This window comes from Natator depressus, chromosome 11 (genome assembly GCF_965152275.1).
Source record: "Natator depressus isolate rNatDep1 chromosome 11, rNatDep2.hap1, whole genome shotgun sequence".
Lineage (NCBI taxonomy): Eukaryota > Metazoa > Chordata > Testudines > Cheloniidae > Natator > Natator depressus.
This window is the reverse complement of record NC_134244.1, coordinates 36368040-36383492: the sequence shown is the minus strand read 5'-3', so window position 1 is coordinate 36383492 and position 15453 is coordinate 36368040. Positions and strand designations below refer to the sequence as shown.

Genomic DNA, 15453 nt, shown 5'->3' with positions numbered 1-15453 from the left:
TTTTTCGCCTTCCTCTGCAGCGTGGGGCACGGGTCACTTGCTGGAGGATTCTCTACACCTTGAAGTCTTTAAACCATAATTTGAGGACTTCAATAGCACAGACATAGGTCAGGGGTTTGTTACAGGAGTGGGTGGGTGAGATTCTGTGGCCTGCATTGTGCTGGAGGTCAGACTAGACGATCATAATGGTCCCCTCTGACCTTAAAGTCTGTGATTCTATGATTCATTAGAAAAGTCGACTTGCAATCCTGACTCCTGTCAGATGCTATGGAAAAGAGTAAAGGTCATATAGCAAATTGAAGCTGTTTGTGAAGTACAACAAGAAAAAATTAGTTTGCAATTAGTAGCTAGAATCAGTTCTACTGATTTAGAGCTATCTGCAGGTTTCCCAGCCAGCCATAGTTGTAATTAAAACCCTGAATAGTTCCATGCTCTTTCAATTTGAGACCAGAAGGGCTTCTTATAGCTTTGATCAAATGAGGTCAGTGAATGTTGCCCAGTGGAGATACCCTGTAGTGTGCGAGAATTTTAGGAACAGTTTTGTCCCAACCCAGTTTCTGCAACCCATGGAAAAGCCATGACACGAATCGAAGTAGACATCATCTATTTCAGATCACAGCATTACAACCCACTCCCTGTTCTATTTCTAGCATCAGAGAAGCAGGGACAAGCAGACCAAGGCTCAGTCTGAAACATATAAATAAGTTCCTAAAGGAGCTTGTCTTCATAGAATACCCATCTTACCATCCCCAATCAGTCATTACCATTTGATCTTGCATTACTCCTGGGGCTTCTCTTCAGGATCATGGTAGCTATAATATTGGCTTTAGAGAAGGAAATTAGCTTACCTTGTTTTGGACAATTTTTCTGATCAGGGCTCTGTACAGAAAAATGAAGGAAACACACAGAGTAATGTAGTTCCTGGAGTACCTTGGATTCAGGCCAAACACAGATGCACAGTGTTAGAGAAATCAGTCACAGATCTGGGCTGAGGAGTCATATTACCAGGTACAAGGTCTTATCTCAGAAGAATATGAACTTGAGATGAAGACAGCTGTAATGGAAAACAAGCGATGTCACAAAAACAAAAATCCAATTCTTATTAGAGCAAATTGGGAGTTCTGATCACATACAGAGCTTCCAGGATCCAAAGTTCATATGATCCAGTAATTCCAGGGATGCCCTCTGTGTCTTACCCTATCTCATCTGTTGGCAGAGACCTAGCTCTAATTGTATAATCTCTGCTCCCACAACTGGTGAATGCAAAGAATCAGAATTTAATTTTCAAGGGCTCTTCCTGACACAGTTCAGGAAATGGGTACCAGAAAGAGAGAGCACAGCATCAACCCACTGGAATACAGTGATTCATTGAGGTCTAAGAGAACTGCTCCTTCCATGGAAAACAGGCCAGTTCTGATTGCGACAGTCAACGTATCTTGATAGCGTTTTCATAATCACTAGGGAGAGCATGATCAGCCCTACTCCAGAGAGAAATTCTCCTGTCCTGGGTGGAGAAAAGTTTGCTGTCTCTGTCCACCGAGGAGGAGAGGTATACCAAGACTGACACAGCAGAAGTTGGATTAGCAGAGTGGCCACTACACACAGAAATATCTTACTTGTAAATCAGTTTGTTGGGCTGATGATTGACCTCTTTGCATCTGGAAACAGTAAATAAAGTGCCCTGTGGCCTCTGTTGTCAGGATCTGGGATGCATGGTAGTGAATGATATCTCACAAAGTTGGGCAAGGTCTCTACTATATGACTTCCCACCTTTTCCACTGTTCCACACAATAATACATAAGATAGGAATGAGAGAGCAGCAGTGATGTTGTTTATGCATTTCTGACTGAAGAGACTGTGGCTTTCAGGCTTGACTAAGCATCTTGAGATATCTGTCTCACTGAGGAGGTCTGCTATTGCAAAATGGACCCTCCACGTGGGAACAGACCAGATTAAAATGAATATTTGGATGAAGTGATTATTGCATTCATGGACCCCAAAAGAGAAGCCACCAAATTGAACTCGTTCCATTGGCTGCTGCAAAGTCCATAGTTAAACTATCATGTTAAACCATTCCTCCAGAATGGCTTCATTGTGGTCAAAAAAGGGTCAGGTCTCTGTAGTCCAGTGTTATCAACATGTTCAAGAAAAGGAAGGATTGTACAAATCCTCATCTTAAATGCTTTGTACAGTGTAGATCACATTCCAAACCCACAAGGTCACAGAGAACAACATTAGAACCTCATTTTGTTCTTCACAGCACTGCCCAGGTTGAACCCCTGCAGAAGGTATTGTTATACCTATCCATGATTAGGTCTTCTGAGGGCTACTATCTCCAGTCAGGTGAGGGGGTTTTTTATTTGAAATGGGGAGCTTTCTCTAATGAAACCCATTATTGTACTGTTAATTCAGAGAGGTAATTCTTACAACTGTCATAGCAGTCGTTCTCCAAATATATTCTTCCTTTGGTTAAGCATCAAAGTCCAGTCCTTAGGCGCACAGAGAATTTCAGGGCAAAGCAGTCTGGTATCCTGTATTAAAATTTGTTAGATACCACATGGCCATCAATATGGAAATTCACAAAATTCTGCATCTTGTTCATCCAGGCTTAGCCAATACGCTTTCCTTTCTTTTGGCAGAAATTTGGGAAGATGGAAGTGATATTTATACATAATGTACCTTGTTTTGGTTGTCCACATTTACAGGCTGATCCTGCTTCCTGCTGTGGAGGCATACTGGTATGAAAATCCCATTGTAGCAAATCTGTGGATCTCAGCACAAAGAAAAATGGGAGAATTTATTCATCCTTACCTGAAAATTTCTTTTGTTAGAGTAATAAGGTCTATAGATCTGGCCCACCCAGGAAACAAATGTATCATCCAGAAGAGAGATGGAAATTGTTGAGGTTTGTTGTCATTAGATGGAATTTACCACACACTGCAGTATGAGACATTATTGTGCTTTTTCCTCAAAGTATATTTAACACAATCTGTAATTAGGAAAGTAGATTTAAATTATCCTGGCAGTGGAAGTTATTTCAGTTGTAAGGAGCTTCAAGGAGCGGGGGATTCCCCTGCTGCCAGTCGCTGATCTAATTCTGCCCCCAAATGGCAAGCAGATGGCTGTACCCATTATAGCAGACCTATGAACTTCACTTCACAAAGAAAGGAAATTTTCAGCTAAGCACAGATAATTTTTCCTATTTACACAGCCATTATGTAAGGTGGAACAGCATTTTAAACTTAGCAGAAAACATTGTTTTGAGGGTTGACATAATATCACAGTCTGATATAAACTGACAAAACAGGCAACAAAGAGTTAAGACTACCTTAACTACACTTAATAGAGTTCTTTGTGGGTTAGGTTGGCTAGTGGTTAGCACCCCTAGTATTCCTCCCGGTGAGCTGGTCTTACAGTCCTGGTCCTCCTTTAATCAGAGGTATGGTGGGTTGAATAGGTGGTTTGAGTCTCTCCTATAGTGGTAGCAGAGCTGAGGCTCACCCATGCCACCTGGCTCTGACCCAGGACCCTAGGAGGGTCAGCAGTGTCTGGCCCTCTAAGGTACCCCTTGAGTTACTCTCCTTGGGTCACTTCCGACCACTGCTTTACTCTCCTAACTTTCAGTCCCAGATAAGGTCAAAAGAAAAGCTAATCAAATCATCAGCTCCAACTGGGCTCAGCATATAGTCTTATTCCCTCAGGGAGGCCTTTCTGGTGCTCTTATCAGGAGCCTTCAGGGTGTATGTCTGTCCTCCGCTCCCTTCCGAGCTGGGTTGCTCCCTTTTCAACCCCTTCTCCATCTGGAGCATGTTCTGGAGGGGTGGAGTACGTGGGCCCAGGACTATCCCTTAACCCCTTCCAGCCCAGCGTGGGGTTTGTGTACCCCATCACTCAACTACTCTGTCATCAACATGTACCAATTGTCCCTAAGTACTGCCATTTATACACAATGTTCTGAAATGTCTTCAATAGCAGGGCAAAATTAGGTGAATTAAAGGCGGAGTGGCTGGCCTTAGTGCTGAATGTAGTGCTCTTATTAGTTTCATCCTCTTAGCTTGCCCATGATTGCTCTGATGTAAAAGTTTTGCAGTGCTCTCATTGTGCCACACACATAAGTTTATATTGACCCATATTGAAGAACAGCTCTTTCCTGGCTGTCTCTGCAGCTTCTCCCCCCAACACTTGTCTCTCTTATCTATCTATCCTTACTGTCCAGCACTCTCCTGGTCTGGCTGACACAGATATACTTTCTCACACCAAAGCTTGGCTCCTGCTAGTATATCCAACTATTTCAGTTCGCTTCCATCAGCTGTTCCTCACACAATGTTCTTTGTATCCTTCTCATGCGTTTGCGTTTTCTCCCATTGCTTTGGCACCCCCAACCTCCACCAATCCCCCTTTGTCTCAAGCTTCCTATTACCTTCTCCATCTCTGTCTCCCTCGGTCATATTTTCCACACTCTTTCCCCATTGTCATTACCCTTTTAACACCATCCTGCCCATATTTGGTTGCACTATATTCTTGCCTTCATCGCAGTTCAGAACATATTCCACAGTGTTTCTAAGTTTTCTCTGCAGTGTTTTAAAATTTTATTTTTAAAAAACAGTTTTGCAAAGGATAGCATTTGAGCTTCCATATAATTTTGCACAGAATAATACAGGAATATGGTCACAACTAAAATTTGTATTAAATTAAAATATGCAAATTGATCTGGAGACAAATTCATCCCTCAGGTAATGCCATTAATATATAGAGAAAGCAAGGATTTAGGAAAATAGTGAAAAAAACAGAAAAATTGGATCAAGATAAACAAAATGGGCAGGCATGTTGGGTCTGATGGTTTTTTACTCTTTCTAAATGATCTTTTATTCAAAATATACCACAAAAGACAACATTTTAATATTGGATAATCTGAAATTGGACTCAAAAGACAAAAATTTTAGAGCCTCTATTTGACATTAGAGTGGCTAGTCACAAACATACATCTGATTGTATAATAAATTACATTTTTATTGCAGATAGCTTAATTTCCAGCAGTCCTACACCTGCAAAATAAACTCACGTCAAAATAGAACAGAGTACGTAGGTGAATACCCATATCAGTTGTCCATGTTCAGATAGCAGTATTCATTAACCTTTGTGAAGTTGACTAATTCTAAAGGGCTATATTGTCCTTGGCTCTTGTGCATATGAGTAAAAATGAGGGCTTACAGACCCTTTCCATCTTATGTGTCCCCATTTCTGTGTAAGAGAAAATCTGAGTCTCTCCACTCTGGGTACAGAAGCTACTCCCTATTAGTGCTCAGGTGTGCAAACCAACCTCAGCAAGGAAAAGAGCTCAGGTCTCTCCACTAGACATGGAGAAAAGAGCAGCCTGCATTACCTTAAGGTGCACAGTGCAACCTCCTGGTGATCCCCATGGGGTTGTGAGGCTCCACTTGGCCCCCAACGTAGGCCTGTATAGAAACAACAAAATCTGGCCCTAATGCTTTTACACTGTAAGGACTGGCTAATTTTCTGGCTTATAGCTTAATTGCTGTGGCAAAGAAGAGGGGAAGAGTGACTGTGTCCGAGTTCTTGGGAAATGTAGTCTCACCTCACTTCTCCCTTACTAGAAAGCCCATTTTAGGCTGAGAAGCAGCAGTGTGGTGGTGTTTTCAGCCAAAACTGAGGCCAGACGTGGAGAGAAATCCGCACGATGTTGTCATTGCATCTTAGTGACAGAGGTAGCCTTCAGCTCAGAGTGTTGAGGTGGCTTTTCCAGCAGCTGTCAGGATGTCTAGGGAGGTGTCTTGTTGGAGGCTGAGAGGTGGGTGTCCTGCTGCAGAGAGGGACAAGAAGAGAGTGACAGAAATCAAATTTTTGTCTTGGCTTATAAGTCACAGGATCAATATACCTATTTTGAGGACTTTAATGATAAATCACAATGTTTCTTTCACTGCGGATATAAATGAGTGATGATTGAAGGGGGAAAATGGAAATTTTTTGAAATGATGGGGCCTTATTCTGATCTTGGAGCTGTATATGCAGGTCCTCAAAAAGTGGAACAATACATGCACTTGGGAGGAGTACCAGCAGCTTCCACGCAAAACTGTAACTTTGGCAAGATAGTGTTATTTGTAACAGTATCAGTAATATGCCTGTGTTCAAAGATTCAGAAAGATTCAGAAAAGGATGTGAGATGACTAAATGCAGGTGGTGTATTCTCCCTACATGCAAAGTCAGCAGAATGTGTGATTATTTATGTATTTGTTTGTTTGTTTACGTATATGTCAGCTAGCTCATAACTACAAATACAGAATCTAGCACACAGGGACATCATTTGGATAGGTGACAATCTGGAGGTTGTGAGTCCATAGTAAGTGCTTTTTTGCTGTTTAGCAGACATTAGAAACCACCCCTCAATGTATTTATTGATTATAAATGTTTCCGGAAATCTCTTAATTCAGGCTTTAAAACCTTGTGCCAAATAAATGTGTTCCTCTTGACTAATTCATTATTTTAAAAATTTTCATCCATGCCTATACCATCTGATTCTGCTGTTTGAAGACCATCAATGTCTGAAATCTATTACCGGAACTGTAAACACAGCCCAGATCGTTCCCCATTGTCCTTAGCTCCATATCTGAAGGGGTTCTCCACACAGTCTCCTTTTCTCCATGCAGAAGCAGGGATCAGATGCCTCTGTGGTACACTCCTTTCCCGGACAAGTATGGTTTTGGGCCCACATAGAATGGAGACATGGAGCAGGGGTGAGCCGGAGAGAAGCAGGCAGGATGGTGCAGCTCCAATAGAGGGCACCACTCAGGAACCAGAGTAGAGTTGGGTGTATTGCTGGGGGCCAGAGCCACAGCAGGGGATCTTCTAGGTTTGGGGCAACTTTCCACAGGTAACAACCACCACTTCTCCCTTTGAGTCGAATAATTGGTGTTAATGTCAATGATGGATCCTTCACAGAGATTTTTAAGTAAAAAGTCCCTCCTATTATCTGGCCCATGATTTGGTGGATGGGTGCGCTGTGGAGAGGCAACAAAGAGAGAAGGATTCTGGTATTTAGGGGAAAAGTAGACATTTAGTTATAATCAGGATATAAAATATTCACTAATTTTTTAATTCACCACTTCTGCACCTTACTTTATGTGTAGGTGACAGAGAAAAGTGTGTAAATGTGTAGTTAATGAAACCCTTATTATTCTATGACCAAATGTAGTATCCGTACAGCAAATATATAGCAGGTAAGTCATGGGAATAAGTTTTCTTTCCAAAATAAGGATGTAGAAATATGATTTTCTCTGAATTATCTGTAGAAATGTAATGTAAGACTTTGTCTATTATTTAAAAAAAGATTTTTGATTTTAAAAAGTTAATGCAGAATGCAAACATTTAAACTGCTCTTTCTTTCTTTTTTCAGACTTTTATAGTATTGAATAGAGGGAAGGCAATCTTCCGATTCAGTGCCACCTCTGCCCTGTACATTTTAACTCCTTTCAATCCTCTTAGAAAAATAGCTATTAAAATTTTGGTACATTCATATCCTTTTCAACTGGTTGGTTCAAAATGTTTCTCTTTAAAAATAACACTGCACAATTGTTTGTTTCATTATAAATATAAAATCCTTGCAGGTTTTTTTAAATTTTATTTTACAATATAAATTTTATAGCAAAGTTCTGTAGAATTTAATAGAAAATTACAACCTTCCTATAGTTTCTTTTTAATTATCCTTGGAATTTCAAAGATAATTATATTCCTTCAATAGAAATCTATGGAATAATTCAAAAAACTTTTAGAAGGAATAGCATAATCTTGAATTCTGTACATTTTTAGAGTCATTTCTTTGGAATCCTGTTAATCTAATTATTATTAAAATCTATAGCATTTTTACAACAGGATGGCTCCTGTATAATTTTGACATTCAAGTATAGTATATGTTCCTGACCCTCTTCTGTAATGTGAATTACTAGTACACAAAACTTTTATTTTTTTAAAGTTGCCAAAAATAAACCTTGTCTCTGAATTCCGAATAAGCCCTCAGTTCTGCAAACACTTGAGCCCTGTGTGCCACTTTACACATATGAGTAGCAAACTCAATGGGATTACTTGCAGGGGTAAAGTTTCACACCTGCTTAAGTGTTTGCAGGATTGGGGTTTAAGCACCTGATCCAATTTACATAGAAGTCAATGGGAACCTTAACAGGTGCTGGATCGGGCCTATAGTGCTCTGTTTAACAAAATATATTGTAGTGTTTCATAGGGCTTGTCTACACAGCAGCACATTGCAGTGTATGAGTATGTGAATTGTAGATCACAGTAACATGCTGTGCTCTAACTGCAGGTATAGTTCTCATTAATATAGTCTGGGACTCCTTTGATGCAAACTAAATACCTTTTAGTTCACGCCAACAGGGTCTACATAGGGCAGTTAGAGTGCAACATGTTAGCATGCTCTAAAATTCTCACTCCCATAGTCCGGACTGTGCTGCCATGTAGACAAGCCCGTATTTGTATAAATCTGTGATTCAATATTCTATTATTGGCCAACATTGGGAAGATGATACGGGATGATTAATAGGAGGGGGTGTTTTGTTTGTTTGTGAATTTTAGAGGAGGGAGAATTTCTGAGCACTTTTTAAATTGTTTCTCTTAAACCTGTAATCATAGAAATAATTTCATGTCCCATATATTTTATATAACTGTGTGCAAAGAGTAACTGTTATGCACAACAACCAAAAAGGAAGCGGGCTTGTATATAAAATTCTGATATTTTTATTACATACAGTACCTGGCCTCTTGAGATCAAGTAATTTACTTCCTTTAGATGGAGATCTCCTTGCGCTGGATTGGATTATTTCTTTTATGGTCTGCTTTTGTCACTTATGCCTTTAAATATATACAGAGGTGACAACTACTATATGACTCACTGGTGGGGTTTCTTTATCTGAGCAATAAGGAGTAGATAGTAGGGTCTCTGGGCTCACTTATATCAATGCAACATATTAAAAGCAGCACAGGTAGTGATGCATGTAGTTAATGTTGTTTCTATTATAAGACTCTGTCTTCAGTTGTTTATAACTTTGCCAGACTTAAACTATTCAGGCTGAAAATTTCCATGCCATGTGTCTGCCTCACGGTGAATATTTTTGGAAAATTGCAGATAAAATGGATTACCCATTTCTAAGAATGAGGCTTGGGAAAAAATGTTGTTTCACCCGTTTGGGGAAAAAATCTTACAACTGTTGCATTAAGAAGGTCTAGCACCTCCATGGTTTGGTGAGGGTCATGAAACTTGGCTGTGAGCTGGCCTTTGCATCAGGAATGTGCCATTTGCTGTCCCCAAGAAAACCGGCTCAAATTTGGCCAAGTTATAAGTCTCTGAAAAGTCACAGTTTGCACATACTCAAGATTTGGTAGAGTTTGACAGCTAAATTCTCTGAAGATTGTCTTCACTGAGCATGGACCTACACGTGACCAGATTGGGGATGGCACATCCACACAGAATGACTGAGCAGGCTCCACTCTGAGACTCCAGGACTTTCCCTGAAATTACTCCTCTCCACAGCTGGTGGCTGCTGTGGCACCAGGCACAGGAACTGAGAGCAGAGGGGCTCTGTCTCCTATGCTCTCGCGGCACCCCCTCCTGGGACCCAGTTAGGAAGAAGGAGAAGGAGGAAGCTGATTCATTTGAGCACTTGAGAGGTGAGAAACTGGAATAGAGGGGAGAGGAAGAGATGCAGGGCAGAGGGGCAGGAGCAGAAGCTTGGGGGGAGAGGGGATAAGAGCCTGGAAGGGAGGGGGAACAGGTGAAAAGGGATACAGAAGATAGTAGGGGGTAGGTAGGAACAACCAGAGGGGAGGGAGACAGGCAGGAGCAGAAGGAATGAGAATAGTGAGGAGATAGAGGCAGGCGCTGTGATGGGGGAATAGGAGCAGAGGGGCACAGAGGCAGGAGTTGACTGATATCTGGGAGGATACTAGCAGGGGAGGGGGCGGGGTAAGAGCTGGGGAGCAGACATAGGAGCAGAAGAGGACAGGGAGAAGATGGGGCAGGGCAGGAGCAGAAAGGTCTGTAACCACTAGAGAACACTCCTCTACAGATCCTGAAACTGAACCCAGGAGTCCTGAGTCTCAACATTCCTTTGATGTGAGAAAATAGCTGGGAAACCATTGGCAAAATGTGTGTCCATCCCCCTCTAGTGACAGGTCCACATAGAATATAACGGCCTTTGCTGCCAGTTAATCTCTGAGCACAAGTGGTAGAAGGCTGTGCCATATGGATCTAAAGAGCCCAATCCTACTGATTTCTCATGTGCAGGGCAGTATGGTTCCACATGATGGAATCCATCATATAGATGGAATTGATTAATCCATACATATCTCACTCACACTCACACACACACTCTCTCTCTCTCTGCATTTAAAGAACATTTCTGAGGTTGCAAGGCAAACACTTAATTTAGGAAATGTCTGTAAAACCTTAATTAGGCCCCACTGTGTATATACATTATGGTATAGTCTTTAATTACATGATCACATGCTATTTTTTCATTCAATGCTCAGGATAAATGGTGCTCACTGAATGGGTAGCTCTTCAATATTTTTTATCCGCATCGTTGAGTGTGTGGCTCCATGTGCTATCCAAGCCCTGCAGTGAATACAGAATTACTAATTTCCTCTTGAGGGTTTTTTCTGTAGTGCTGTCATTGTGTAGCACCTTAGTTCTTTAGAAATATTATTGAATTTCACATGACAACACCCTTGTGAGTGGTGGTATTGTTATCCCCATTTTACACATGGGGAATTGAGGCACAGAGATTAAATTTAAAATCATCAAAGGCATCAGTTTTGATTGCCCAGTTTGAGAAGCCTAATGCATGGTGTTTTTTCAGAATACTGAGCATTTTATAGCACTTTTCGTTCGGAGCAGAGTTACCATTGAGTTCAGTTGCAATTATGAATACTTAGCATTTCTGCAAATCAGCCCCTAGGTGTCTCATGTTAGGTACCCAGAAAATATGAAACACACAGTGCTACCTGTGACATTTCTGGTTTATGTGACTTGCTGAGAATCACATAGAAACTCCATGGCTGAGGTAAAGATAGAAGCCAGTTCTCTAGCATGCTATTCAGCTTCTTCAGCCAAGAGATCATCCTGCGGAGTGTGCTCTGGGAATGAATCAGGGCCTCTGCCTACTTTGTTGCATAAATTGTTAGGTGTGTGATCCTACAGGCAACAGCCTCATTCACTGCAAAGTCCTCCTTCATACCCAGAGCACAGTCTGTCCTGTGCACCAAAGGAGTTGCACAAGCAACCTTGGTTCTGGCATTATCTAACTTTTGAGTGCCTGACTTTGCAACCTCACATTCTTTTAATGTAAGTTTTTTATTTTTTATTGTGATCTCTAATAAGTTCATATAGCTTATGTCTAACTATATAAATATAGTAGTGCCATCCCGACCATTTTATTTCTTTTAAAACCAGTTTAGCATCACTGAGCTGATGAAAATAGAAATTAAGTATTCCATTGATTTGAATGAGGTTCCTAAATATTGCTAAAATAGAATATTTTATTCTATACATAAAAAGGAATGTATATTTAGCATTAATAGTATTGTGTACTTAATTATCTGCCCCATACTGTGTTTTAAATATATTGATACATTGGAGCCTGAAGTCTAGCATTCACAAGCCCTTTGAGACTACCAAAGAGACTACCTTCACAAAATGATGTCAAAGGGGTTTTCTGAGCATGTTAACTGGAATTCCTTGCATCTGTCTGTTCAGGGTGTGTGAGGGGTATTCCAATGCTTGCTACATTTGATATTCTGAGTCACAGAATAACAGTTATGCTATACAGAGCTTGTTTGATAATATGACCTTCAAAATTAATGAAGTAAGCCAGTCAATAATATTGAGACTCTCACTGATGTCAGTGGGAACTGGGCAGCTAAGTTCCTATGCATGACTTGAATGTTTACTCTGAAAGGTATCGTCATTCTTTACTGATTTTGATCACTTCATGGAAAATGGTCAGGAACTACTAACAGCAGTACAAATGTACACATCAATCTAGTGCGTTAAAATATTACTTTTCATATTCCCCTTTGCAACTATAGGTTCTATAGCCATATAAATAAGAAGGAAACAAAGAAAGAAGAAGTGGGACCGCTAAACACTGAGGGTGGAGTGGAGGTCAAGGATAATTGAGGCATGGCCCAATATCTAAACAAATATGATTGGAGAATTGCTAACATAGTTCCTATTTTTAAGAAAGGAAAAAAAAGTGATCCGGGTAACTACAGGCCTGTTAGTTTGACATCTGTAGTATGCAGAGTCTTGGAAAAAATTTTGAAGGAGAAAGTAGTTAAGGACATTGAGGTCAATGGTAAATGGACAAAATACAACATGGTTTTACAAAAGGTAGATCGTGCCAAACCAACCTGATCTCTTTCTTTGAGAAAGTAACAGATTTTTTACACAAAGGAAACGCAGTGGATCTAATTTACCTAGATTTCAGTAAGGCGTTTGATACCATGCCACATGGGGAATTATTAGTTAAATTGGAAAAGATGGGGATAAATATGAAAATTGAAAGGTGGATAAGGAATTGGTTAACAGGGAGACTACAGTGGGTCCTACTGAAAGGTGAACTGTCAGGCTGGAGGGAGGTTACCAGTGGAGTTCCTCGGGATCAGTTTTGGGACCAGGCTTATTTAATCTTTTTATTACTGACCTCCACACAAAAAGTGGGAGTGTGCTAATAAAGTTTGCGGATGATACAAAGCTGGGAGGTATTGCCAATTTAGAGAGGGAGCGGGATATCATACAGGAAGATTTGGATGACCTTGTAAACTGGAGTAATAGTAATAGGATGAAATTTAATAGTGAGAAGTGTAAGGTTATGCACTTAGGGATTAATAACAAGAATTTTAGTTATAAGCTGGGCACGCATCAATTAGAAGTAACGGAGGAGGAGAAGGACCTTGGATCATAGGATGACTACGAGCCGCCAATGTGATATGGCCGTGAAAAAAGCTAATGCGGTCTTGGGATGCATCAGGCGAGGTATTTCCAGTAGAGATAAGGAGGTGTTAGTACCATTATACAAGGCACTGGTAAGACCTCACCTGGAATACTGTGTGCAGTTCTGGTCTCCCATGTTTAAGAAGGATGAATTCAAACTGGAACAGGTACAGAGAAGGGCTACTAGGATGATCCGAGAAATGGAAAACCTGTTTTATGAAAGGAGACTCAAGGAGCTTGGCTTGTTTAGCCTAACCAAAAGAAGGTTGAAGGGAGATATGATTGCTCTCTATAAATATATCAGAGGGATAAATACCAGAGAGGGAGAGGAATTATTTAAGCTCAGTACCAATATTGACACAAGAACAAATGGATATAAACTGGTCATTGGGAAGTTTAGACTTGAAATTAGACAAAGGTTTCTAACCATCAGAGGAGTGAAGTTTTGGAATAGCCTTCCAAGGGAAGCAGTGGGGGCAAAACACCTATCTGGCTTTAAGATTAAACTCGATAAGTTTATGGAGGAGATGGTATGATGGGATAATATGATTTTGGTAATTAATTGATCTTTAACTATTCATGGTAAATAGGCCCAATGGCCTGTGATGGGATGTTAGATGGGGTGGGATCTGAGTTACTACAGAAAATTATTTCCTGGGTATCTGGCTGGTGAATCTTGCCCACATACATGCTTAGGGTTTAGCTGATCGCCATATTTGGGGTCGGGAAGGAATTTTCCTCCAGGGCAGATTGGAAGAGGCCCTGGAGGTTTTTCGCCTTCCTCTGTAGCATGGGGCATGGGTCACTTGCTGGAGGATTCTCTGCTCCTTGAAGTCTTTAAACCACGATTTGAGGACTTCAATAGCTCAGACATAGGTGAGAGGTTTTTCGTAGGAGTGGGTGGGTGAGATTCTGTGGCCTGCGTTGTGCAGGAGGTCGGACTAGATGATCATAATGGTCCCTTCTGACCTTAATATCTATGAATTTATTAAACTAAACAGTGAAGTTTAGTCTGTGTCCAGAGCCTAAAAATGTGTTCAAAAGCAAAAAAAAAATGAGCATTTAATTTAATTTTAATTTGCAAATCATATTTGGGTTTTTGGATACAAATGTACCTGTAAAGTGTTTTTATACTTAGATATATCTGTTTGTATCATTAGCTTAAGGTGACCACAGAGCAAGTGTTAAAAATAGGGACACTTTTTTTTAGGGTGGAGAGGGGAGCAGGTAGAGTATATAGAGTATAGAGTATATAAGACAAAGCCCCTAATATCAGGATGATCCCGATAATATTGGATGTCTGGTCACCCTACATTAGCTCCTTCAATGAACTGTTTTGTAGGAACATATTTTTTATAAAGGGTGAATAGAGGTAAAATCTTTTCCAGAGTAAATTTGGCACAAAGTCTAGCGTTTTGTAGTTTATGGTGCCATCATGTGGCAATTTTGCATCACTTTCCTGTTTGTTGTTTATTTTAGTCTTTCACTTATTGTTAAACACTTGGATAAATATGCTGAATGTTTAGTATCAATGGAAGTGAAAAACTTATAACACTACATAGAATCAGTATTTCTGCAAACACTTGTTGCCTCAGTCAAATCTTCTGTCTTTTTGAAACACTGCTGAACATGTTGTAGTGAGGCAGCTGCAGCCATGTAGGATACTCAGGTTTTCTTAACCCCAATCAGTTTGAGTTGTAGGCCTTAGTGTAGTAGGGATGCTACACTAGTTGTTGTGGTTGACGACTGGGATGAGGATCAGGTTACCATGCTGATTCATACCAGTCTTTCAGTGGCTTTCCTTACCATTGACCATGAGATGGTATTGAATTATAGCATGGGTAGAATAAGACACGCTTCCATGGCAGTTCTTTCTTATTGGCTCCTGATGGTTGTCTTTCTGAGAGGTCACAGAGAATAGTATTGGGCACTTGCTCATCTATCCCAGGGGGGCTTTCTCTCTTTCTTTTGGAGTTCCACAGGAGCTCATCTTCCCCGACATGCTCTTTCTCTGCCAGGATTCAGCTTATATTCTGCTGCCCTCCTCTAGTTCAAAATCAAATTCCAGGAGAGTTGGTGAGGAAACATAGGGTACAATGTCTTCATCAAGTGGATGACAGTGCTGTGATAATGCTTATTTGATTGGGGGAAGTAAATGGAATACTAGACATTGGCTATTTTGGCTTATTTGGTGGAGTAAACAAATAGACTTTATTCATCATTTGTTAAGTAGATTGGCTACCTGATGTGGTGTTGTATCCCCAGCTGCTTCTAGAAGCAGCAGTAACTAAATACTCTTTTTATTTGTGCTCAGTGAGACTGTTGAAACCTTTTCTTTTAGATATGAGTCTTGCTACAGTTATCCAGGGTTCTAGGTCCCTTAGAGACGCTATCTTTATGCTCATGTAATACCATGACAGTTCAGATCAGGGGAG

General features: G+C 40.6%; 1 protein-coding gene across 9 annotated transcripts in view; it reads left to right on the top strand.

Moving 5' to 3' along the window:
* LOC141995937 (sodium channel protein type 1 subunit alpha) overlaps positions 1 to 15453 on the top strand; it is a 179006-nt gene that overhangs the window by 67141 nt on the left and 96412 nt on the right. For all 9 annotated transcript variants that reach the window (XM_074967483.1, XM_074967478.1, XM_074967480.1 and 6 more), the window contains one exon: positions 7412 to 7532. In XM_074967483.1, the coding sequence (XP_074823584.1) occupies positions 7412 to 7532 (121 nt within the window). The remainder of the gene's footprint in view (positions 1 to 7411; positions 7533 to 15453) is intronic.